This window comes from Protopterus annectens, chromosome 5.part0, assembly GCF_019279795.1.
Source record: "Protopterus annectens isolate FY-2018-M chromosome 5.part0, PAN1.0, whole genome shotgun sequence".
NCBI classification, from domain to species: Eukaryota; Metazoa; Chordata; order Ceratodontiformes; family Protopteridae; genus Protopterus; species Protopterus annectens.
In genome coordinates, this window is record NC_056735.1 from 1,643,517,894 (window position 1) to 1,643,545,760 (window position 27,867).

A 27,867-nucleotide genomic window follows, 5' to 3' on the forward strand; every position below is an offset into this window, starting at 1 on the left:
TACTGACCTTATTATTCTATTTACATTCTACTACAAGTTTAACAACTTGGACCAGCAACTTCTCATCATGTATTGGAGTCTACTTTATTAAAGATATAGATCTTGGGTACTTTGTTCCATGTCAACATCCTCTTCAAGCTCAAATTTGAGTAAAGCATCTCATGCAGCCCACTTTCTTACTATAAAATTCTGTTCCTGATCTCTGATAGTTTTCAGTTCCATTGTTTTACTGACTCAATAGTATTTTTTCCACATTTCCTATTGACAGTTTGTCTTTGGTTTTCCATTTTTAGTTATAGCTTTCTTAGCCACTGTTAGTACTAAAGATAACAATACTTTCACTTCTTTAGTACATGTTATTTTATACCTGCTCAACAAAAACATCTCTGTACTGAGGTTAAAGTATAAGGTCTAGCATGTTGTTCAACTTAATTTTGTACTGAAGCCAACTCCCTGCATTCCCAGAATATATACTCCCAAGACCCCCTTTCCAGTGATCTAGCCCAGGCTGCAGGGTTTTTTTTTTTACTGCACTTGCTGAGGGACTGTCCTATTTACTTTTTAATTAAAAAAAAAAAATACTGTTTTTTTTTTACAGACTTTAAGAATGGTCTGGTTGCACACACCTGTCGTGTTACGTCTATGTGTGCATTGTCGTACAGACGTCCTGTTCTTCCTTTCCGCCCATGCCAATTTTAAATACAAAAAGACATTCCACTCTTGTGTTACTGTCTGCATCTTTGAATTTCCTACAGCCTGTCCACCTCTTCTTTTATCAGTACAACATGCAGTTAATTTACTAGAAGATGAGTTAGGAATTGGCAAAATTATAGAAATGTAGACATCATTTCAGATTATGTTTAATGAAAAGAAGTGCAAAGCAGTATGCATTTGATGATGGTACTGAGTGCAAGGAGAAGACTATACTGTGTGTGTGTGTGTGTGTGTGTGTGTGTGTGTGTGTGTGTGTGTGTGTGTGTGTATGTGTGTGTTAGTATATTTATGTCACCTATTTCAAACAATACAAAGTATGGGTATTAATGCAGGAGTACAGTGAATACAGACTCTGTGATCTTGGGATGTGTAGGCAGAGACATTAGAAGTAGAAATCAAATTATGATCTAACTTTGAATACATAGTGTACTCAGTAGAGTAATGTAAAGATGCTGGGAAGATGGAGACATACAGATGAGGGAAACGAGTGGTAAAATGTCTGCATAAAAATTAAGATACTGAAAATTAACGGATCATATCATAGCTATTCTACAAGTTGTCCAAAACATTGCATGACACACTTCCCAGGTCCCACAACTAGTTAAATCTTAAACATGATGGTTAGACATAAGTTATGTTATGTAAGTTACAAGCACTGCATATTTGAACTACAGAGAATTACTGAAAATTAAGATGATTTAATAGTGTGGAATTGTTCAGTACCAATAGACAAAAAATAGAAGAAAAACATGCATTATAGTCAAAGAAAAAAAGGATACAAGTAACATTATTTATTGAAGTGGTCTGCATCTAATGATAGTCTCTTGCATAATGAGAGACTTAATATTGTGTTGTATGTTAAGGGGGATGGGGTGCTGCAGTCCTGAGTATGTCCTCCTTTGGATGAGATGCCTATAAACCTATTGTCAGTTTGTCGCCATCCATTCCCTATTGCAATATTAGCAGCTTATCATTTTTTTTTAATGTAACATAGGCAATTTATTCAAGGGCAGCAGGCACTTTAATTGTAGATGAAACAATGAAATATAACGTTGTTTGCTAGCAGCAACCTCTTCATTAGTTCCAGATCTGTTCAATGTGGAATTATTTAGATGATTTTTACTTCTGCAGAAATTGTGCATATTTAGTGATATTGTTGCATACCTCTGAACTGTACAGATTTTTGCAGAATGTCCAGATTTTTACCTCATATTTTTGGTCTGTTTTTCATAAAATTGTGGTTTTCTGGCAAATTAGTGTCAAATCATTAAGAATTGAAATTAGAAAATAATGACAGACGTTTGAGTTACAAACTTCATACCCTTCAGAAAATGCATGCTAATGCAAAACATGTTATTCTATCAACTTTTTAAGTTTGTAAGAGCAATATTTCAAAATTGTCCCTATTTTTGGGCCTTTATCCCACTTTTATGTATGGCTTTATTGAGTTTTTTTGCTCTAAGAGGTTGGGAGGTATGAGTAGATTATAATGACAGAAGTTTGAGTAGACTTTTATGATGGAAATGTTCTGAATTGGACAGTTTTGTCATTCTTGCTTTATACATTTTGTTTCATTGCTTACATAAAAAATGTTCAAAACAAATGTAAAAGGTGCTCTAACAAGTGTACTGTATTATACAAGGAATATAATTTAATACGATCAGGAAGGTGAATCAAAGAACACATACATGTTTGCATGGTCCTAAATATGTGTGCAAGGGGCCTATGATTTGAAAACAGCCCAAAGGTAAACTTTATCTGCCACTGGCCAGATGCCTTTTCTTTGAATGTGAGTTTCAAGGGCAGATATCTTTTAATGCTGTGTATGTTTTAATTGGGAGACTGTATTGCTTTGTTTAGCAAGTGTCTATCAGTGTTTGTACTATAACATTTAAAGTAAAAGTTTTAAGTTAAATCCAAATAATCATTGTAGAAGTAAACTAGAAAACTGTATGCACATTGCAGTGTTTATGGTAAATGGGGGAGAAATAACCAAGTAATGGGACACTGGAATGGCTGCAGGAGGGGAGGGCTGTGTGTATAGGGGGCCCCATTTGACCATGATTTTGTGAGGGTGGAAAGGAGGCAAACTCAGTTCCGGGCGGCACAAACTCTAGGTACATCATTGCCCCTTTCTGAACCATCACACCTCCATCATATGCTGCTTGTCTATGAAAACACTTTTTCAAGTCCCATAGGGCTATAGATGTATCTTTGTAAATGTTTCCATGCAAAATTCAAATTTTTTTTATTTAGTTCCATATCTAGGATTAAGACATATTTCCCTCCAAGCTCCTCTCTAATATTTTTATTTAATCATTCCTCCCATACTGTTTTTAACTTAGTAACATATTGTTTTCTGAAATCTAATATTACCATATCTGCCCTACTTAATACTCACTTCTGGTCTGCCATTTCTATAGTAGCCTTAATTATAAAATGTACTCTTTATGGCTTAGAAAAATTACTTTCCAGCCTCTGCATGTCTTCCTTGAACTTTAATGTTAGACATGTAGATGCACATTAATCTGAGTTCAACAACTCAAAAAATTATTACTTAATGTCCTTTTATCATCTTCTCCAAAAATATTGGTTCTTTGCTCCATTTTCTCCAAATGCTTGAATATTCTGTCATATACCTTTCTAATTACTATATATAGTATAATTTATTGGTGTTCTGTTTTTCCATTGCCTGACTTTATTTAAAATGAAGACTTGATTAATACTTTATTTATATAAGGCTGTAAATAATATTCTTTATATTTATTTCTTAGTGGTGCCCAGATGCCTATGTGTGATCCTGTTGTTCCGATGCTGGGTACTGTGGCTGTCATGTGCATCCATTTTGGCATATAATCCACATCTTGATCTAAGTTTCATGGCTTTATACTGCTCCTCTAAATCTGAAAACCCCAAACCATCCTGTTCTGTGCTAGTATTAGTTTTTCTCATTGCACTCTTTCCCTTTTATTATTCCATATAAATTCTTTAATTTCCTTTTTTTGTATTCTTGTTCAATACCAGTGTAGTGTTCAATACCAGTTTCACACCCAATACGTAGAGCCTTGTATCTCTGTTTATATGATCTAAAGACGTGCCTCATTTCATTCACTCCCACATGTACAATGATCAGATTATATGTATACCTGAGGAAGGGACTTGAGGGTCCTAGTGACATTGTGGAATGTGGCATTTGACAGCTATCATGGGGATGTAGAGGAGATTGCTTCCCTGCAAAAATATCATATTTTTCCAATATTGAGTTTCAGTTCTTCAGAATTGATTTTCTAATGTCTGATGTTGTGTTACTTTGATAGTTCATTCTTTAAAAGATCTTCAAGGACCTTGTAAAAACAGACACTGAGTTCTGCTTAACTCTGTCACAAATTAATGTAATGACAAATGCCAGTGCTAAGCAAAACAATCTATTCCATTTCATTAACCAAAACTCATAAAAATACACGACTCTTAGCACCTTGGTCTTGACTTCAAGAAAGTATAAAAAGCTTGAACCAAGCAAGATACACACACATAGTAAAAAAAAAAAGAAAAAAGCATAAGCATCAGCATCTGTTAATATTTAAACCACATGGTTTCAAATGTAACATTTATTTAAGCATAATGTTTTCTTAAAGGTTTCCTTCCCTTTCAAGATTCTATATTTGCACTAATGTAGTGGGTCATGTGCATTTCACTTTCCTGCATTTGTTTATTTTATTAGTGCAGTGTCATATGAATATCTTTTTGAATATCCCTGACAGACCGCTGAAGCCTCACTTTGTTTTCTAGTGTTTTTTTCCAATATAAAATGTGTAATGTGCCAGTGACCACCCATAATGTCTATTACTTGAAAAGCAACTTCAGAAAGTAAAACATTTTCCATTATTTTTCTCAATAGATGTACAAATAAGTTGACAAACATTTTAAGAACTACAAGATGAAATAATACACTGTAATTTCCCATTGGTCCTAAAAAGTGTCTGCACACTTGCCAGTCGTTTGTATTTTCTCCTGTTATAAGAAATTAAAGGGCTGGGATTCAGACAGAGGTACTTAAGGGGTAGCAAAAAAAATTTGAAGCACCTACGGTTGATTGCTTGTCATTGCTTTGTTCTTGCTGCAGCTGGCAGTATGGCTATTGCTGACCAGTGAGTTAACAGTAGAGTCAAAAAGATGAGGTATATGCCCAGGCTAGAGGTGGAGGAGGCTCAATTACTATCAGGTAGGATAGTAGGAGATGAGTAAAAATGGTGATGTGTAATCAATCTACAGGAATATCCCCAGGAATAGATGGTATTCCTGTGGAAGTTTGGAAGCTAGGAGGGAAAAACTGATAAAGATCTGGAAGGTTTTGTTTAACAGTATTTTCTGGGAGTGTGATGAGTTGGCTGACTTTAAAGATTTCCTGCAGACTGCTGTGCCAGAAGTGCTGGCTGAGCAAATTGGAGTGACTAGAGAAATTATTTTTTGAGCTATGGTACAGAGTTGAAATTGCCTAGACATAGTAAGGCCTTGCTGGGTCTAATTATGATGCCTGCCAAAACAGCAATAACTAGAACATGAAAATGAAAGTCTAAACCAACTTTACTAGAAGTAACAAAGATAGTAACAGAGATAAAACAACTGGAACTGGGATCTTTAGAAAAAGGTAGGAATAAATTACGCAGGAAATGTGGGACCACTACTTGCAGAGGAAGAACAATGTTTAAAAGAAGCCAGCATCTGAATGAGCAATGGTTGACTGATAATGTCTGGATATGTTAATAGTGACGTATAATGTTTGCAGCTACAGTTTTGTTGGCACGGTTTGTAAGGTATGTTTGCAGCTGAGATTGTGCCGCTGTAATTTATTTTCATTTGTATAAATGTATGATTTTGTGTCACACATGATAATTTAATAAAGATGTTTCTTGTAAAAAAAAAAAAAGATGAGGTAGGGTTTTGATGGTCCATTTGGGAAGGGCCAATACTTGAAATCTCTCTGAATTTCTGAGATGACGAAGACAGCAGTTACTGTGGAAGTAGAACGAAAACAATGTCACTGCTTGCATTATCTATTGTGTTGCAATTAGTGCCTTTATTTTGTACTACAGGTTATATGTAGCATCATTGCTGGGAATTAGCACAGCAGAACAGTATTACTTTGGAACACCCCAAGCTGTTTTTTAAGACTTCTAATACAGAATATTGCAGTTGCATATGATGTCTGAAAAAACAAGAAAGCAATATAGCTTAAAAATACTTTAACTAGCCAGTAGATCCATCTGATTTGCTGGATTGAAAGATATATTGATCTGTAACTTGTCATGTGATTTTTTTCTTTTTCATAAATTTAGATTGTTGTTATGGGGACCAGCTGCAGTAGAACATCACAAAACCCGGAAGAGTTTAGGAAAGTCCCTCTGGCAGCAGCCAAGCACAGAAGAGGTCCTCGCATTACTAGATAGTGAGAAGATGCACCAGACAATCCTTCATTTCCCACAGCAGAGGCACATCTTACCTGAGGTACAAGTTTTACTTGATTAGATTTCATTAAAATAATTTGATTTAAAAAGGTACTGCCGGCTTTTCACAGTTTAGGGAAAAAAACTTACACTTGACACCCAAGTACAGCTAAGGATTAAAGTGACAAGACCGTTATAGAAATTTTGTCCAGCAAGTTGATTGCTTGAGCTGAAGTACCCCCATCTGTAGCTGATCCTCTGTATTCACATTTGTTCATTTCTTCATTGGCATCCAGTCTTTTGATTCTCCAAGGTGTATCTGCTGTAGTACACTAACCTCAAAATAATGTAACATTTTTATTTTGAATAAAATATGTCATGTTAGTCTTCCTGTATTTATTCTCTGTATTGCTTTTTTCTGTGATTTCATTGCAGAGAGATTATTAAACATGCACTTTATTGGCAGTTTCCTAGCAGCATGTATGAAGTATATCTAAAGCAAACTTCACACTACTCAAGACTGGTGTGGTATCCTTCAAGGCCCCTGAGCCAGAGGAAACCACAACCCAAGCTGCGGAAGCCCTTACAAATGCCTTCTATGAACACCTCCAGGACTGCATGGATCAGGCAATCCCAAATAAAACCAAGACTCTTTCCACAAAGGGCAAACGTCCAGTCTGGTGGACCCCAGCCATTAACAACACAGGATACGTGCCCAAGGAGTGGCGTACGGCAACTGTGGTCCCACTCCACAAAGGCGGCGCCTCTACGGACCCTGGTAATTACCGCCCCATAAGCTTAACAAGTCTAGTCTGCAAAGCTATGGAGAGGATCATAATGGAGCTCATAAACAAAGATATAGGGGACTTGCAGACATTGGACCCGACCCAGTTTGGCTTTGTCAAGGGAAGATCATGCCTTTTGAACTTGGTCGACTTCTTCGAAACAGTCACCAAGGCCATTGATGAGGGAAAGGCAGTCCATACAGCCTACCTTGACCTTGCAAGGCTTTCGACACAATACCCCACTCGGGTATTGTAGAAAAACTTACCAGCTTAAATGTAAACCCATATGTCACAAGATGGGTTGCAAACTGGCTTAAGGACAGAACCCACAGGGTTAGAGTTGCTGGCGCTGTGTCAGACTCCAAGCCGGTCACAAGTGGTGTCCCACAGGGCTCGGTCCTTGGCCCCCTATTGTTTGGCATCTACTTCTCAGAAGTACAGGCCAACATGGGAGGACTTTGGCTGACAAAGTTTGCAGACGACTGCAAACTGGGCCATAGTGGAAAGTGCATCGGACACGGATATCCTTCAGAAGGGACTCACGGAAACAGATAGCTGGTGCCAGAGCCATGGCCTGAAGTTAAACGCCAAAACATGTATAGTCATACCCTTCGGGAAAAACAAGGTAACCCCAAGCTACCATATAGGTGGCAATCCACTAAGCACAGAAGAGGTGATCAGGGACCTGGGGACCCAGGTTGACAGTGGCCTTTCTTTTGACACTCACGTTGCTAAAGTGGTTAGAAAGACCTTCTACATTGCCCACCTGATCATGAAGGGATTCACATCCAGATCTAGTGAGGTCATTGTTCCCCTGTACTCTTCACTTATCAGACCAATGATCAAGTACAATGCCCCATTCGGGATGTATCTCACCCGACATCTGCAGCAATTGGAGAGACCCCAAAAGTTCCTCACCAAAAGGATAAAGGGACTCCAAAATCTGTCATATGCTGCCAGATTGAAGAAACTCCAGCTCTATTCAGTCGCATACCGTCTGCTCAGAGGTGACATGTGCCTGACATACAAGGCCATGTCCAACCCGAATTAATGGACATGCTCCACCTCAAAAATCCAAATCCACCAAAACCACTAGAGCAAGCGACTTAAACCTTAGCACGGATATAAATAGGACGTGCTGGAGGGATAGATTTATCACTCAGAGACTCCCTATGCTGTGGAATAAAATCCCGGTCCATGTGAGGCAGAGCACCTCGCTGACTCTGTTCAAGAGAAATCTAGACCTGTGGATGGGAGATCATAGGTTTACCCCGGGAATCATCTCTGTGTCACTGCTGGACAGAGGCACAACAAACTAATGGGCACAGTATTTTTTCATATAAGGGGTGGCGTAAGCCACAAAAATTTGGGCTAGGCTTATAAATGCCTTAGGGCAGATAGCCTAGTATAAACCTATGAACCTATATGTGTTCATGTTCAACACTGGATCAGTTGTTCTGATTGGCCCTTCTGTTGCTGTGGTCCTAAGCATTTGTTACTAGAGAATTACTGGCTTTTTTCCCATATCTTTCAGTACTTGTTCTAAAATTAAAAAAAAATGTTTTTTTCCCTTTTTTTTCAAGAATATGCTTAGCAGCTATATATATCTATATATATATATATATATATATATATATATATATACTCTTCATAAAGGGAGAGATTCCACTAAACTTTCAAACTATAGGCCTACAGCCATTCTGTCTCCCTTGGCTAAAATAATGGAAAAATGTATCCACAAGCAATTTCTTGCCTATCGGAATCAAAACACTCTCCTAGCCCCCTCCCAGCACGGATTTAGACCTTACCGTAGTACTACCTCAGCCCTTCTCTCCTTCTCCCATACAATAAATCAAAACCGTAATGACAACAAGCTCTCCTCAGCCCTCTTCCTTGACCTATCTAAGGCATTTGATATGGTAAATCACCAGCTACTCTTAAACATATTAGAATCACTCTCCATAGATAACCTAGCAATTATCTGGTTTCATTCTTACCTAAGTGAAGAATAACCTATCGTCCCTTTTACCAGTCACCCTTGGAGTCCAACAGGGATCTATATTAGGTCCCCTCCTATTCTCCATATTCATTAGTGACCTGTACAAAGTCATCCCTGATGCAACTTGTATTCAGTATGCAGATGACTCAACCTCCTCCACAGATTTACAATCCTTGTCCCAAATCACTTTCAACAAAGCAGAGAACTCACTGGTCGTCACCTACTATTAAACCAAAATAAAACAAAACTAATACTCTTCTCCCCCACTCGCAAGGTCCCATCATCACCTCTCGCCATAATATCTAATAATGGTACCATAATTTCCCTAGAACCTAGTACTAAACTACTGGGAGTGATCATCGACAACAACCTCAAGTTTGATGCTCACATAGACAAAACTATTAAAACAGTTAATAAAAAAATGAGGCTCTTTATACAGGATTAAACCATTCCTAACCCTATCTGCTAGAACTGTTATTGTCTGTACACATCTGCTATCAACCCTTCTTTATGCCTCACCCATCTTTGTAAACCTAAGCAAATCAAACCTCAATAAATTTACTAGGTGCTACAATAAAATTGCCAGATTTGCCACAGGATCAGCTTGTAGAACCCATCACTGCCTTAACCTTCAATCGTTAGACTGGCTTGAACTACCCTATCAACTGCAATATAACCAACTAATAGTTCACAAAATCCTCTAAAAAACAGACAGTACACCCATACTGAAAAATATTATTACCCTCTACAGTAACCTAAAAAAATCCCTACACTCTTCCAAAAAATTGCTAGTGCAAACTGTTAAAACCAACAATTCAGCTGGTGAATCACTATTCTCCAACTCCGCCATTAAAAACTGGAACCTATTTCCTGCTGAACTCATCACTGACCCCTCCTTATCCCAATTAAAAAAATCCCTTAGGAAATACCTAAAAATGCAGTGGCTTTATCCCTGTACAAACCCTGACTAACTCCCACTCAAACATAATTCATAAATAAGAACCTCATTACAAGAATAAAACTCTGACTCTCTGTTTAAAATTCTGTGCATCACCCACCTACTGGAAAGATTTAAAGTTGGTGGTGCTGCGGTAGCATTGTCACCTCACAGTAAGACGCTGTCCGGTTCGATTCTCAGCTACAGCGTCTTCTGCGTGGAGACATGCGTGAATGGGCGTACCTTCATTGAAGGTTGTGCGTCAGGGCTGGTAACTCGGCACGTAAAAATCAACTACCAATCATTAGCAGATCAGAGTTCCGCTGTGGCGACCCCTAACCGGGAAAAAGATGAAAGAGTCCATTACTACACCATGTATGATAACCACCTTAATATGTGTTTTCCTTTTTCAGATGAAATCTTTAACTATTTCTTTCTCAGCTACTTGCTTCCAACCTTTGCTGTGTGTATGTGAGAAAAACATGTACCTGTGTGTGCATATCGTTAAACAACTCTCAGTTTGTGATAACTCACTGTAATAATTTCACTGTATTTACACTTGTTTTTGTACATTTGGAGCTTTTCTCCCCGGGCCTCCGCTGAACATGGACCTGTATCCAGTCTGACTTTCCTGGTTAACAAATGTAAAATAAATAAAATAAATACATTTTCTTTTGGTGGTTTACACTTTCCGGGTTTTCCGTTGTTGTTTTTTTTTTTTTTAACTTTTATATGGCGCTGTGGACAGTCTAAGCATGTGGAAGACGCCCTTTAACTTTGTAAAGCTGGCTGACTGGTCATATCCTTGGAAAGATATAACCGAAATAACTTGGGGTACTATAACAGTAATCAGTTAGAACATCTGTTGTTGTGGTAAGTTTTACTTGCACTATTGTACTTTCTTAACATGCAAACACAGTGTTTTGACTTGCTCAGCCTTCTGTTTGAATCAGCCATGTAGGAGGAGTTGAAAGTCTTTTTCCTGAAATTCAAGTTGGGGAAAAAACTCATTGTGCATGAATACCCCTGCTGTCACTCTTGACAGTTAAATCAGGAACCGTAGTGTCCTTTCTGAAACATTCCATGTAGAAGGTTAGACACAGACTCAACTAGAATGAATCATTGCTACCATTGGTCACTGATTGTTTAGCTGCTTCTATCTCCTCCTGCTAGGAGTCAGCTCCTGTAGCAGAGTCACTATTTCTTTTTGATGATCTGCTTCCTCACAGATTGTGGTGAACCATAAGGCAGATATTAGTAATGCATATACTGAGACTTCTTTCTTTGTTCTTCAGTTACTAAAGTCTGGAATTGACTTTCTTTAAGGGCCTTATTGGATTCCAGATTATATTTAGTATCTTTAATTAGGACTTCAGTACCCCAAGATACATATTTGACAGCTTTGTTCAGCCCAAATATCAAAACCTATAGGAATGGCACATGCACAAATCACACACACACTCACAAAGATATGTATGTTTTTTATCCCATGCCTATATCCCCTTTTGGTCCATTTATTCACACACACAACCACCCCCCCTCCCCCAGCACACTGTAGGACATCCGATAGAGTAGCAGCCACACAGTAAAGCCTAACAGATTTTTTGAATGCTTGTACTAACACCTTGTCTTAACAAATGCATGTGCATGCGCACGCACATACATACATGCCTCAACACAAAAGTGCAGTGCAGTAGTTCCTAAGCCAGGCTGCTGCACATGCATACTTCTGCACAACAGTGACACCACCCAGTTAAAGTGCTACACACTTCCTGGTGGCTTCACATGTCCTGCCTGACCCCTCTCCCACATCTCTTGTACAAGACCTGACCTCTGCTCTTCCAGTGGATGTTCCTATGGCCACATTCCACCAACCCTCACTCCTGAAATCGGTGAACTAGCATCAGCTGCTGGCTGGCTCTTCAATTGCCTAGCCTAATAGCTGAATGTGTGCACTGTGTATTTGTTAAGTGGAACATTGCCCAGTATCGTGTCACTCTCTACCTAGCCAGCACTGTTGAAGTTGTTATTGAAGCTATCACTTAGAGTTTTGTTGACCTAAACCTTTGCTCACTGTCAAAGGGAGATCTCTTCTACAAAAACACTTCAACTTTACTACACAAAAATTCTATTTAGAACTTGTGTCATCCATTGTGATTGTGCATGAGGGAAATCAGAGAACAGTAAATTCCATTTATTTTATGTATGGTCGCTTATTTCCTTATGACTTCCATAATATTCATTCCCTTATGAACTGACTGCATATCACATGAAAGCACACCATTGCTAACTAACCATATTCCTTGAGTATGATGTTCTTCATCTCACATTGCTGCAGTCCTTACATATGGGTAGTCCGCTGTCCTCGGTCGGCCCGAATACCAAAGTATAAGGCTGACGTCGGTCAAGGCGCTTAAGACTGACATCAGGACGTCAGGGTACAAATGCGCATGACCAACGTCATATCCTCAGTCTTTTTTGCCGCATGGTCCGATGCAGAAGCAGCGTTGCAATTGCCGTTCGGCGTTCTGAAATTTTTCGAGTTCGGAGTTTCAGACCGAATCAAAGTTGGCTAAGTACCCCGTTGGGGAATATTTTGTTTTTTTCTTGCCTCAAGTGTTTTACCGGATGTCAGAAAAAGTGAATAACTGTATTTCTTGTGGGAAACAGATACCGCATAGGGATTATCATTCTTTGTGTATTCCTTGTTTGGGGCCTGAGCACGACGTTGTTGGGTGTCGCTTTTGTGCTAGGTTCAATAAGCGCACTATTAAGCGAAGGTTAGATTGTGCTAGGCTGGTTTTCGGGAAGCGGTGCAATTATAATATGCCGTCGGATTCTCCGCCCGCTTCGAAGAAGCGCAAAGACAAAGCAGTTAAACCCAGGCAAGAAGAGTCGTCCGTTCCGGACGCCGGTTCTTTAGAGGCGTCAGTGGAACCGGTGGTTCCGACGGAGGCTTCTCTGGAGTCCCAGGGGGAGACTTTGTTATTGCAGGATGTGGCCTCTCAGGAGGCAGGTCAGGCTGAAGGGGCTTCTCAGGTTACTGTACTCCCCTCCCTTCCTAGGGTGGTTAGGCCCTCTCCTTCTGTTTCCAAGGCTTCTCCCAGAGGCAGGCCAGGTTTAGCTTCTGTTGGTGTCACTCCTAGTGCAGCAGGGTCTGTGCCCAAGAAGCACATGCTTAAAATGGCAGAAGATTTGATTACTCTGATTAGAGGTTCTTTGCCCCCTCCTGATAAGAGGCCTAGGGTGGAGCCAGAGTTGGGGAGTTTTGAGCAGGCTTTGGATGTTTCTGAGTCTTCGGCTGAAGACTTGCAGGAGTACTCTCCTTATTCTGATTCTGATGCAGATGATTCGACTCCTTCTGCTTCTCCTCCAGAGGATTTTTCTTTTTCAGAGACCCTTCATTCCATGAGGGAGCATTTTAAGTGGGAAGGTCAGGACTTCTCTGATTCTAGGAAAAGGCTTAGGGAATTTTTGCTTTTACCCCAGCATAGGCCCTTGGCTATACCTCCTGTTCTGGATGTTGTAGAAGATGTGTTTGCAGAGGCTTCACTTAATCCTGATTCTCTGCCTCCTGCTCCTGTTAAACCGGATAGGTATTACAGGGTGCCTGAGGCTCATAAATATCTTTATAAGAGTCCTAGGGCGGACCCAGAAACTGTTAGTCAGGGACCTAAGGGTGTCAAGGCCTCTGTTGTAAAAAATCCGGTTCCTCCAGATAAAGAGGCCAGAGCTTTGGATAGATGGGGAAAGAAAGTCTATACATCTTCTACCTTAGCTATGAGGGCTTTGAATTGCCAGTTTCATATGATGAAATATCAAAATTATCTTCTTTCTCAATTGAAGTCTAAGGTGGATGCTCTGGCGGAAGGCATTGAGTGTAAAGAATTACAAGATTTGGTGCATGTTTCTGAACAGGTGGGTAAGCATTCTTTACAATGTGGTTTTGATGCTGTACAGGCCTCGTCTAGGGTGGCTGCCACTGGTTCAGTTCTTCGCAGGCACACATGGCTGAGGGATCAGAATTTATCTGATCATGTTAAGACAAGGATTTTGGATGCTCCTTTACAGTCTGATGTGTTGTTTGGTTCACCTGTGGAGTCAGTCTTGAAGAAAATGGAAGACAAGGCTAAGTCTATGCAGGCTGTTAAAGATTTTTTGCAAGTTCAGCCTCCGAAGTTTAGTAGGAATTGGCCTGCTAAGGGGTGGACGTATCCTTCTTATGATTCTCAGTCTAGGGGTAGATCTAGACGTGGTAGGGGCAGAGCTCAGAGTTCTTTCAGACCTAGAACAGGGAGTTCACCTGCACAATCTTCGGGGAAGGGCAGGGGCCAGTCCTTTCGTAAACAGGCCCAATGACCTACCTTTTCAGCTGCCAGATCCTTCTTGCCTGGCAGCACCTTTGGGAGGAAGGTTGGCACTCTTCAAGGAAAATTGGAATTTGATTACCCAAGACAAATGGGTATTGGATATCATTCACCGAGGTTACAAGTTTTATTTCCATACCTTGCCTCCTTTCAAAGGCATGCCGGACGTTCCTCCTCAGCAAAGACTAGAGGCTCACAAACAAATTTCTCTGCTACTTCAAATAAGGGCCATACAAACGGTCCCTCTGCCAGAAGTGGGCCTAGGATTTTATTCTCGCCTGTTCCTAGTACCAAAGAAAGGGAACACGTGGAGACCAATCTTGGATTTATCTATCCTCAACACATATCTGGACATTCCCAAGTTCAAAATGTTGACGTTACAACAGCTTTTGCCTCTGCTGGGCAAAGATCACTGGATGGTGACTCTGGATCTCAAGGAGGCTTACCTTCATGTTCCTATCAGGCTCAGTTGCAGAAAGTATCTGCGTTTTCGGGCTGGGACTTCTCATTATCAGTTCTCTGCATTGCCCTTTGGCTTATCTACTGTGCCCAGAGTGTTCACGAAGGTTCTGGCTCCAGTGATAGCTTTCTTCAAGCTAAGTGGAATACAAATCTATCCTTATTTGGACGATTGCCTGATTCTGGCCCAAGGAAAGGACGAACTTCTTCATCATTTACAGTATGTGATAGCAGTGTTAAGATGCCTGGGGTATTCTGTGAACGAAATAAAGTCCAGTCTAGTACCCTCTCAGGACATGTGCTTTCTGGGTGTGAGACTGAATACAGCATCCCAGATGGCCTTTTTGACCCCGGACAAACAAAAGAATCTTTCTCTTTACTTCCATCAATTGTCTCGTCAGTCCAGGCTGACTGCAAGGACAGTCCTTCAAGCCTTGGGGTTCATGGCATCTTGTATTCTGGTACTTCCCAATGCCAAACTGCATATGAGGAAGCTACAATGGTATCTCAAGAATGTATGGACACAGCACTGCCAAGATATGGACACTGTCATTCAGATAATACCTTGCATTCAAAAGGAATTTTTGTGGTGGGCTCAGGAATGTCACCTAAACAAGGGACTCTCTGTGACCCGGCCAGAGGCGAGTCAGATTCTAACGACAGATGCCTCAGACAAAGCTTGGGGAGTTCATCTAAATGGAAAGTGGGTACAAGACACGTGGCCTGCCAGACTTCAACATCTACATATCAACTTGAAGGAGATGTTAGCAGTCCAATTTGCATTAATAGCTTTCAAGGATTTACTTCTTCCAGGGCAGGTGTTGGTTCTAACAGACAACACAACTGTCATGTGGTACATCAACAAGCAAGGGGGAACGATTCTTATCCTCTATGCAGACAAGCAATGATTTTGTGGGAGACTGCTCTCAGTTTACAGCTAAATCTTCAGGCAAGGTTTCTGCCGGGAGCACAGAACTCCTTAGCAGATGTGTTGAGCAGACAAATTATGGATCCCCACGAGTGGAAATTGGATCCTCATGTATTTCAGAAATTGACAGTGTTATGGGGAACTCCAGACATAGATCTGTTCGCTTCTCCACTAAACTACCAGCTGCCAAAGTTTTGCACAAAAAGGTTTCATCCCACAGCCTGGAAAGTGGATGCTCTCTCATTCAATTGGAGCAATTTTCATGTGTATGCCTTTCCACCTCTGCCTCTCCTCCCAAAGGTACTCCTGAAGGTCAGACAGGACAAGCCAAAGATGATTTTAATAGCTCCAGATTGGCCTCAACAGCGCTGGTACCCATTACTGAGAAGTCTGGTACGGGAGCCTCCATGGCCTTTGCCTTCGATTCCACACCTGCTGTCTCAGGAGAACAGTCATTTACTCAATGTCAAACTTCACTCTCTACATCTAACAGCCTGGCATATTCTGTTTTAAAGCCTGGAGGGGCTCAGCTTCCACAGCAAGTTTTGAATGTTATTTTGGAGGCCAGAAGGCCTAGTACAAGGAAAGTGTACTCAGATAAATGGAGGAGATTTTTATTTTGGAGTACAGCAAAGGAATTTGATGTTTCTAAGCCTAATTTAAGTGTGGCTCTTCACTATCTTACTGAGTTACTGGACACAGGTTTGTCCTTCTCCTCTATTAAGGTTCATGCTGCAGCAATTTCTGCTCACTATGACTGTGACCCACCATTGTTTTCTCATCCTTTGTTTAAGCAATTCCTTAGAGGGGCAAAGAATATAAGACCCCCACGTAGAGCTCCTACTCCTGCTTGGGATCTCAATTTTGTGTTGGAGAAACTCACTCTACAACCTTTTGAGCCTGCAGCTACTGCCGAGTTGAAATATTTATCATGGAAGACTGCTTTTTTGTTGGCCATTACCTCTGCGAGAAGGGTTTCTGAATTACAGGCCCTTATGGCGGTTGAGCCTTTCTTAATTTTCCATAAGGATAGGGTATCTTTGCGTACTAATCCTTCCTTTATGCCTAAAGTGGTTTCTAGTGTGGCTTTAAACCAAACTATTCATTTGCCTACTTTTTATGCAAACCCCCAAAATAAAGGGGAAAAGATTTTGCACACTTTGGATATACACAGGCAGTTGCGATATTATTTGAACAGAACTAAAGGGTTCAGGCAGTCTCAGCAGTTATTTGTTTCATTTGCTTTGGGTTCTCAGGGCAAGCCTGTTTCAAAACAAACTATTTCTAAGTGGATTGGTTTTTGTATTGCTTTCTGTTATTCCCATCATGGTAAGGAGGTTCCAGCTGGGATTAGGCCTCATTCCACTAGGGCTACTGCCACTTCTACAGCTTTTTTAAGGGGGGTGGCTACTAAAGATATTTTGGAGGCAGCTACTTGGAGTTCAGTGCATACTTTCTCTAAGCATTACCACCTTCCACTTTACTCTAAATCTAGGGCTGGTTTTGCCACTGCAATTTTACAAGGCATTTTGGCAGCTCCTAATGCTTTATAGTTTTGCCATCCTCCCTTAACTCTGCTTTGGGATTCTACCCATATGTAAGGACTGCAGCAATGTGAGATGAAGAACATAGTACAGTTTTGTACCTACCATAAATGTAGATGTTCGAAGATCCACATTGCTGCAGTCCAATTTACTCCTCCTTCCCCTCTGTAGTTAGAGGCGGTGGTGTGGTTTGGGTTGTGAATATTGTAAATATTGTAAATAGGATTAGTGCAGGGGTGGTTGGTTGTTTTTTGCTGTCTTTTGGTTTTGGCCTTTCTTTTAGGGCCTTCTGACATCTGGGGCAAGAAAAGACTGAGGATATGACGTCGGTCATGCGCATTTGTACCCTGACGTCCTGATGTCAGTCTTAAGCGCCTTGACCGACGTCAGCCTTATACTTTGGTATTCGGGCCGACCGAGGACAGCGGACTACCCATATGTAAGGACTGCAGCAATGTGGATCTTCGAACATCTACATTTATGGTAGGTACAAAACTGTACTTTTTCCTTATTAGAACCTCAGCAAGATGTCACACTGAGAAGTTTTCCTAGTGCTTGCTTTAGTTTGTCATAGACTGTCAAGAAATTCATCTAGTGGTTGGCACCAGGGTTTTTGGATCTTTATTTCACTGGCCAATACGTAGGTGACCAAGTAAAAGCAGAAACTCCAGGCTCTGCAGTCTATTCCTATGGGTGCCTCCGCTAGATGTACGTTCCTATAATAGGGCTTTTATATGTTGCATCAAGATTCTTTTGCACTGGAACTTACTGCTAGAACTTAGTGTTCGCTACTAAGTAACGTCTTTCGGCTTTTCCCGGTTAGGGGTCGCCATAGCGGAACTCCAGTCTGCTAATGATTGGCAGTGGATTTTTATGGTGCCGAGTTGCCAGCCCGATGCCCAACCTTCAAAGAAGACACACCCATTCACGGTCACACCTACCTGTATGTCTTTAACATCACTCGACTGCAGGGAGGACATGCAGACTCCACACAGAAGGCACTCCAGCCGAGAATCTAATGTGAGAACCTCTTGCTGTGAGGCGACAACGCTAACCGCTGCACCACCGCAGCTCTAACTTAGTGTTCACTATTGCTGTGGTAAATTTGCAGCATTTTTCTTCTAAGATATCCAAGGGCTACCCACTGACATCAGTGTTTTAGTAGGACTTTAGCTCAGACAGTTTAAATAATTGATTCAGCTTTTTTCTATTTGTTTTTTTCCCCATAAAGTTGTCTGTTTCCATTTGATTCTATTGTCTGCTAAACATCCCTGTGGTAAACATATTACTACTTCCAGTCAAGGTATGCACTGTTTTTTTACTCTGATTGGGCTCAAAACTTGACACCAACCATTGGCACTAAAAACTGATTTTATTGAAGCTGCCAGAAGCCAGAGAAAGAAGGTATTACTGAATTGTATCCTTCCTAAGAAGTCAGCAACAAAGAAAGGGAGATCTAGTCCATTGTGGGCAGAGCTGCTTCCTTCTTTTTTTTTTCTTGCCACAGTGGAAGCAAAAAGAGGCAAAAAAAAAAAATTACAGTATGTATGTAAGGACTCCTTGTCTTTAAATCTGAGATTGTTTGCAGTTCGAAGTCTCCCCTCATCTTTTCAGTCACCAGAACACACACTGTAAAAACAGACACATCCTTTTTGGCATTGGGGAAATCTGTACATGTCCACTTATATCTTTCTAGCTTAGGGACTGTAATGTGCAAGATTTTGGGGCTCCACCTCTTTGTTATACAGCAGTATTCCTGATCACTCAACCATTTTTTCTGTTTTCTCCCTGGACTGTGGAGGTTTTAGAGGTATTGGATAGCTCTCCTACCCTTTTTCTCTGACCTTCATTTGTCTTGTTAGTGTAGGTGATATGTGATTAGACTGGTGTAGGTGAAAACTGTAGTAGTTTGACCATTACCTGTTACTAGTATGGTCAGATGTAGATGCAGGTTCCTGTAATACCTCCCTTCCTATCCAGCATTCTCCTGGTTTTATTTTATCTGCTTATCTCAACAGCAATCCCTTAGTTTTATTTTATCTGCCTGTCTTAAGTTGTGATGTGACCAATCTGGCAAAGTCCTTATGATGGTGCATTTCTAGAAACTCTGTCCAGTCTGTAAGGTGGACAGCAGAACTTGAAAGAACTCTGTCCAGTCTGTAAGGTGGACAGCAGAGCTTGAAAGACCTCTGCCCAGTCTGTACTGTGCATTTTTACAGGTGCCAGATGGGTGGGATACTTACACAGCTATAGAGTATGCTCCTGTCATTCTTCACAGTTTCTACCAATTTCTGTCCTTATGAACAGGTTACCTATGCGTGTTCCACAGTAATGCAAGCCAGCTGTTTGCCAACAATTCAGATGCCTTTGCAGTCTATACTAATGTTGGTCTACCCCCATGCTTAATGAGAACTATAGTCCACCTAGGGTTAACTCATGACAGATAAGTGCAATGGCCGAAATAGCTCTTGGGATGTGTTTCTAAATCTGACCATTTCTGGTATTGCAGACCACCTGGATTACATCAGAAATGTTTGGGTAGGTGAGTCAGTTCTGTTCTTCATTTGTAATGGGGAATGCTCTTAGATGCCCCTGCTAGTATGGCACAAGCCAGGTTCCTTCTTCCCTAGAAGAAGAAAACTATATCCATAGTTCATACTTGTCTGTGTTGTTAGATTGGAGTTAGTTACTTACGTCCTGCTGAGATGTTGTGGTTTGAAGGAAACTTTACAGGCTGCTTAGGAACATGGGAATTGGAGCCTAGATATTGGTTTCTCCCTGAAACGTATGGTAACATTTTAAGTACCAGAACGCAAACCACTGGAGGGCAATTTGTGCTAAAAGAGATACTGCTTACAGTCAAAAGAAAACAGACAAACTCTTTTAGGCCTTTATGGATTTCCCTTTGTTGACAGAGTAGCTGAAACAGGACATAATTGTTAAGATGGTCATGTTGAAAAAGAAGCCAACTTCTTAGTCTTTTTTTTTTTTTTTTTTGGTGCTTTACCCAGTCTCAGAGTATAAAATTCTGGAACAGCTTTGGAAACCAATGTTTGTCCTTTGCAGTGGCAGTGATGATTCTGAGCTGCCTTAAGTATTACCTAGCCTACTTTCAGTATGTCCCGGTTAGAGAAGTGTTGACAGTCTTATAACAGTGAGGACATCTGATGCTGTCAAACTTCAGTTAGCCACAAGTAATTTCTGGTATTCATTATAATAACCACTGCTGCATTTTGAGTCATTACCCATAGACATTAGCCACAGGCAGACATCTGCCCTTCTAGCCCATTTTTTAGAGCTTTCAGACATTCTAAAGTGAAACTGGACTCCTGTCCTAATTGGTCTGATGTACAGATAAAAGGGAAGCGGCTAATACCATTTTTAGTCTGCTTTTTGTGGCACAGAATGGTTGGTTGTCTCTACATGTAGTCATCAGCCCCTTTTAGGTGGCATCAGAAAAGTTGAATACCCAGTCTGTGAGACTCTTTTACCTAAACTAGTCTTGTCGATTGAGATGGTGAGTTGTATTGTGACTAATATTGTTGTTGCACTGATTATTTTCCATGGTGCTAATGTTTCTAAAAAAAAATATATATATATATATATATATATATATATATATACACACACACACACACTTGAATGTATACTAGTGGGGGATAGACTACATCTTAAGATTATCACTTGCAGTGTGTTTTCCGTTTGAGAGAAACACAAGGATCCACCTGCAAACACTTATCTCCCTTCAGTAAGAAAATGTTTCACCAAGCCCATGATGTCTGAGCTTGAGCACAAGATGTTCTTAACACTAAAACAGCATGATTTTACCCCTCATCAACAGGAAAAAAACTATAAACAGTCATCGGCGTAGCATTTGTTTGGAAAAAGAGTGCAGTTATGTTATAATGGAAAAACTGAAAAAAGTTGATGGTTAAAGAACCATCAGGCAGAAAACAGTAATCCTACAGAGGCATGAGGAAGTGAGATCAGGAGAGTCACTGTTTTCTCTACCCCAAGTCCCTCAGCCAGTTAGTACTTTGTCCCTATTTGTCATATTTCCTTTAGAAGTAGACAGTGGATTTTTGTCCCTTTCCTTCGTAGCCAGACCTTTTCTAAAGCATGTGAAGTCTACAGATTGCACATCTGCTTCTAGGTGTCCATATCTGATATTCGTTCTGCACAAATTTTGGCTGTGCCGTTAGAGTAGTTCTCCCTGCAAGAAGTTCATGCCATTTTAATATGAAATGTTTCAGATGGCTTACTGTTTATAGCTGCTACTCCGTGAGGAACAGCCTCTGGTTCAGATGTTGCAAGAGTTAATATTTCAAGGCCAGATGTCAACCCTTCTGAGTTCTGCCCCAGCTTCTACATCTTTTGATTTATTATAAGAGGAGTACAGTGCACAGTAGCATATAATTGGTCTCCTTTCAGCCCAGCCTTCGGCATCAGGAGTGACTCTTCTAGTGAAAAGGAAATGGGAATCCCATCCTTAGATTCATCAGACTTGGACAGAGAGGACTGTCCATATTCTATACAGATCTCCTAGCCTTTAGAATATGATAATGATGAAGAGGCAACATTGTTGGGTTCTCTTATGGATGAGCACTGAATATGAGAGGCAGTGTTTAAAGTGGGAATCAATGGAGATTTTGAAGTCATACACAAGGCGCACAGAATTCAGTATCAGAGAACCTAGGATGACTGATTTTACTCATGTATTCCAGGCATTTGAGGATACTTTTTTGAGAGTGCATCCCTAGAGCTGGACTCCCAGCCTCCTTTCCCCTAAAAAGCTGGATAGATTTCGCAGAGTGCAAAATGTCATCTTTAAATACCTTTCCATGAACCCAGTAGTTGAGCCATCATTGGTATCCCTGGATACTGTTGTGGAATTCACATTAGCAGAAAATCTTGAACATTGTCCCCTATGATAAAACAGTAGGGTGCTGGACTGATTTGAAAAGGAATTTAATGCTTACTTGAGGCTCCCTTCACTCTGGAATAAAATCCCAGTCCAGGTTAGGCAGAGTCCCTCATTGACTCTCTTCAAGAGGAATCTTGATGAGTGGATGGGAGACCGTAGGTTTACCCCGGGTATCACTTCTGTGTCACTGTTAGAGGCACAGTATACTAACCTCGAAAATGGGCACAGCAAAATTAATTAAAAATGGGTGGCGAAAGCCAAACACACTCTGGCTAGGCTTATAAATGCCCTAGGGCAGATAGCCTAGCATGAACCTATGATCATAAGAACTGTTAGTTGCCAAGTACACTGGATAAAATACCACAGAGATACAATTATGCAAACAGTAGACGTATCAATCCCCTATGAGATTCTTAAGTGACAGAATTTTTAAATGAACTCAGATGGCCTTCGGGATAATTTGCTTAAGGATCCAACCTTTTCCAGATGAAATTAAGGGGCAGCTGTTTGGACTTAAGTATTTTATAAGACTATAGAAGAAAAGGGAAGAAAAATATGGATCTGTTTTTACAATCACCAATTCCAAGATATAGTAGGAATTGCTCTACAAAATCAGTCTGAGGCTCACTAGTTGAGAAATAAAAGGGCCTTTGAAAAGAAATACGGATGGAAAGATGGTAGAGGCAGGGGCAAGAAACCAGATATTAGGAGGAAAGAGAGGTCTCCTTCCTTCCAGGATGCTAATGGATAGCACTAATTGACTTTTCAGTACTCTCATCTCCCCAGTGACATTTTGGAAGAGAAGCTATCTTACATCAAGATGGACTGATTCAGTTAACCTCAGATGGATGAAGTGGAGGAAGTGATTTGTATGGGCTACAACACAGAGGTCAAGGCCTTTCCTTTTCTTTAAGGAGTGTCTTTTATTCCTCAAGGTCAAGTGCAAATAGCAGAATTAATACTACTCACCCTTTACAATGTGGAGCCATAGAATAAGTCTCTGTAGTGGAACAGAGAAAGGAATTTTGCTCCAGGCTTTTCCTTTTCCCAAGAGGATGGCACTTGGAAGACCCATCCTAGTTTTATCCAAGCTTGAAACATTACCGGGGGATAAAGATATTCATGATATGTACCTTGAAATTTGGATCTTATTTTGTGTACCTTCATCTGCAGGGACTTCTGACAGTTCCTCTGATTCAAGATAAGAGAGGCAAGCTTTCATTTCACCTCCTTGTCTTTTTGTTTGTTCACTGTGCCTATAGCATTTATCAGATTTGTTGTAAAAGTGTTTGCCAACAACCTTACGACACAGGTAATCAACATTTATTCTTGTCAGGATGTTGGCTTCATCCATACCTTTACAAGGGAGAAGGTCAGGTACTCCATCCTCTGCCTGAACAAACTATGATTTTCTCTGAACCTACCAATGTTAAGCCTGACAACAGGGATTGTCAGATATATTCCTGGACTTGATGGGCATAAATGTGAGCAAAAAGAGAAAGCTGTTCACTTAAGACAGTTCTTTTCTGATCTAGCCTAGAGGGCAACCTTGATAACCTGGATGTTTCTGAAGGTTCTAGTGTTCATTTTCTCATCCTTGGCCAAGATGAACATGAAGATGATACAGTAGTGTCTCACAAACTTGAGAGAACAATATCGTCATCACTTGGCTCATAGCTTCATTGGTGTTTACTAGGCTAACGACCATAAGGATCTTTTTAAGCCTAGTTATGCATCCCAAATTTCTGACAAGTTCTGATACCCTTGATAAGTGTAAACATGGGCCTGGGAGAAGAACCATTTACAGGTTACCTGTTTGCATCAAAGACATAGGTGCCAAACCAGGGATGAATTTCCGGTTTCTCATCCAATTGTCCAAGTTGCAATTGAATTGGATTAGGGAGGAACTCTGCTTCACATGGATGGAGAGCCTGTTCCATAGACAGGGTAGTCTCTGGGATACATACCTATCTCTCCAGCAGGTCTTGTTTATATCACAGACAAGGTTTAAGTCTTTAGAACGGGTAATTCTGGTACTGTTTGTTTTGTGGATATGCAGGAGGTCCATCAGAGTGGGGTCTGACAATGCCCTATATGTCAGGCATAGATCTCCCCTCTAAAGCCTGTAGGAGACAGAATACAGGGATAGGGCCTTGAGGCGGTCTCCATAGGACATATTACTTATGCCCTGTATTCCTTTAGTGAGGAACCACTGTGGACATTCCAGTTTTTGGATATGCCTGGTTAGGTACATACCAAAGGGGGCATTGTACTCGATAGGTCTGATGAATGCTGAATGCAGCGGAACAGTGACTTCCTTGGACTTAAATACCATACCTTTGTTTATATGTTGTGCAACATAGAATGATTTCCTCACCACTTTAGACACATGATGATCAAAGGGCAGATTACTATCGATGTGTGTGTCCCTAAGTTCCTGACGACTGGGTATGTTGTCAATGTGATAGTTACCAGAGATGGATGCTTCCCAAAGGATACTCTTATGCATTTTTTGGCATTTAGTTTTAGTCCATGACTTTGACACCAGTTATTTGTCTGTGTCAGCCCCTCCTCGAGAACATTTGTGTCAGTGTGAGATTCAGTGACAGCTCTTAATGTGCAATCATCTGTAAATTTAGTCAGCCAGAGACCACTGACATTGGCCTTGACTTCTGAGAAGTAAATGCCAAAAAGGAGCGGTCCAAGGACTGATCCCTGAGGGACTCCATTTGTCTTGTGACTGGCCTCTTTGTAGAGGTGGACTCCCCAGTTCTAACTTCCTGGGTCCTTGTCTGTGAGCCAGCACAGGGGGTGACATACGGGTTTGTACCTAATCTCCCTCCCCATCTGTATGGAATTCAGCTGTTGGTTATAGTAGGTAGTTTGAAACCATGGGATGTCCTTTGGAAATGTGGAGAGTATTTAAACCCTGACCATGGATACCTGTGACATGGCATGGAGGTTCCCACAGCTGACTTGAAAGTGCAAGGAGTAAAGACACCCCCTCATGGTAGAATAGTATGTCAGTTTAAAGGAGACCTTTCATTTCTTTAAATTGGGTTTTGAGAGCTTTTAAGGTGGTCTGGCACCTAGAAACACTAAAGCTAATTACAGACGATAGCACAGTAATGTGGTCCATAAACAAGCAATGGTACAATTACTTATATCACTATGCAGGCTAGCAGATATGTGCTGAGACAGAGACTCCCCATCACTTGAAATCTAAGCTTGGTGGCAGACATGATAAGCAGTTCTGCTTTTCATATTCCTGAATGAAAACTGGGCCTCAAAATCTTACAGAGCTTAAAAAGAGGTTGAGATTCCAGAAATAGATCTTATTGCATTACTAAATATTAGCAGCTAAAGAAATTCTGTACCAGATTGCCAGGTAAGGATATGTAAGTTGTGAATGCTTTCTCCATACTCTGTATAGATATACTCTTATATGCTTTCTTCTCATTCCACTCATCCCCAAGGTCCTGCTAAAGGTAAGGAGGAGCAAAGCAAAACTCAAAGTGGTGACTCCAGTGGCTAAAGGCAGTCTTGTCTCTATTAATGTCCCAACTAGTTCAAATGAATAAGAAGGAATCACTGCAGTTTCTATAGCTCTGCACCCAACTAGAACTAATAAAGGCTGCAGTGGTAACAGGACTGGTCCCAGTCTAGAAGAACTTCATAAGAGTGTGGGGCAACTTACCTTGTTGGTGCAACAGCTCATGGAGCGTTCCACTGGAACTGGTGTAAGTGCACCACCTCATTCGGACTTTCAACGCACACCTTTGTGTTTGAAGAACCCTCTCCCTCTAGCTTTTATTGGTTTTAGTTCTTTGGGAGCTGAGGTGGGGGAGAATGTTAACCACAACATCAATTTAAATCATTGGTTGCGTTCTACTTTCAACCTGCAGTGAGTAAGCACCGAGACTGGGTCTTATAGTGAATCTTTGAATGTTTTAGAAAATGTCCTCTTACAGTGTAGAAAACTGCAGATGGAAAATGTTTTTTTTTTTAACGGAATGTATTTACTGTGAAAGAGTCCCTAAGAGACTCCGTCTTTGGAAGTACCCTAATGGGCTGGTGGCAGGGTCTCTGTTGCACCTTGAATTAATGGAAAATCTGGTGTGAATAAAGAGGACCGTTTGTTATCTTTGCTGTTGGTGGATTCTCTGCAATTCAAGTCTTGATTTCCCCTACTCATATTCCCAGCACAGTCCACAACACCATCCTACCTACCCCAAAGATAGCAGAAAGGATAGCTTGCTGCATAAGAAATAAGAATCACAAAAGACAAGTGAATGCTACAAATAATCTTTCAAGGGCACAAATTGTAGTTTTTAAAAAAGATGTCAGTTGCTCCCCTCTGCCAAGAGACCAACTGCATCTGGTTTCCCAAATCCTATAAGAACTGCTGGAGCTAGAAGCAGTAGAACCAGTGCCAAAGCAGGACCAAACACGGGGTTCAAATCAAAACTCTTCCTGGTGCTCAGAAAGAAGGGGCCACAGAGTTCTAACCTGTTTTTATCAAAGCTGAACACCTGCCTCAAAGTTACAGAGTTCAAAATGCTAACATTACAATGCTTTTACTACTCATTTTCCTTCTAACCCTGCTATTTATCCTGACCTCAGTGATGCCCACTTTCATATGCATATTCACAGGGACCCGAGATGCTTTCTCAATACTCTAGGTATGGGTGTACGGCACTTCCATGATCAGTTTACCTCCTTGCAGTTTAGATTGATTACTTTACCCCAGAGTATTTACAGAGTTTCTGGCTCCAGTAACTGCTTATTGACGAAACATGAGTATTCACAACTATCCCTACCTGTATAATTGTGTTAGGTTGGCACTGCCTCAGAAGGTGAAGAAGGCTCTGCAATTCACCATGGAGTGCTTCCAAAACCTGGTAAAATTTTCAAAGCATGGAACAGGAAACAGTAGTCACAGCTAGGAAATTCCTGAGAGCACTGAAATTCATGGACTGCATAGTTCAAAGGTCTACCTGGGAAGGGTGCACATGAGAAATCTGCAGTGGCATCCAAGAACCACATGGAGCATGATGTATATGCTACCCTGTGCTACAAAAGAGCTCAAATATGGTCCATCCAGGTCAGACAGAGCCAAGGGGTGTCCTTCATACAGGAACCACTCAGTCAGACCCTAACCATTGATGCTGCAGACCTAGCTTGAGGGACACATTTAATAGGCCTCAAGGTATAAGGCATATGAGGTACAGCTCAAAGAATCAATCGTTTAAATATAAGGGAGATGATCGCCCTGATTTAGGAACTAAAAGCCTTCAAACACATCTGAAAAAAATTATTCTTGTAAGAGATAGCAGGCAACACTACTCTAATCCCTTGTATAGGCTCGCCATGACTGTCTTGAGAGAGAGCTCTTAAGTTCCAGATGACCCCAGAGTTAGATTGTTGTATCCCATTTTAACTTGTGTTATATCCCATTTGAACTTAGTGATTAACTAGCTAAGCAAATAGTTGCAGTTCCCTACAAAGATGTTTCATTGAGACGTTTTTCTTCAAGTTAATCACTTTTGGAGTGATCCAGAAGTAGACCTCCTTGCTCCTCTGAGTAACAAACAGATGAGGAAGTTCTGCTCCAGAGCACCATACAAAGAAGCTCGGGTAGCAGTCGCCTTCTCCTTTAAATTTAAGGGTCTCTTTCCGAGTGCATTCTTAACTCAGCTGCAGAAATTCATTTCTAGGGAACCATAAATGGTCTTTCACACAGACTGGTTGTTTCGTAGGACAGAT

The 27,867-nt window shown here is 40.8% G+C and overlaps 1 protein-coding gene across 1 annotated transcript in view; it reads left to right on the forward strand.

The window, feature by feature from the left end:
* URB1 (URB1 ribosome biogenesis homolog) overlaps positions 1-27,867 on the forward strand; it is a 1,941,236-nt gene that overhangs the window by 1,402,173 nt on the left and 511,196 nt on the right. Inside the window, exon 29 of the mRNA XM_044071429.1 lies at positions 6,051-6,219. Coding sequence (XP_043927364.1) covers positions 6,051-6,219 — 169 coding nt within the window. The remainder of the gene's footprint in view (positions 1-6,050; positions 6,220-27,867) is intronic.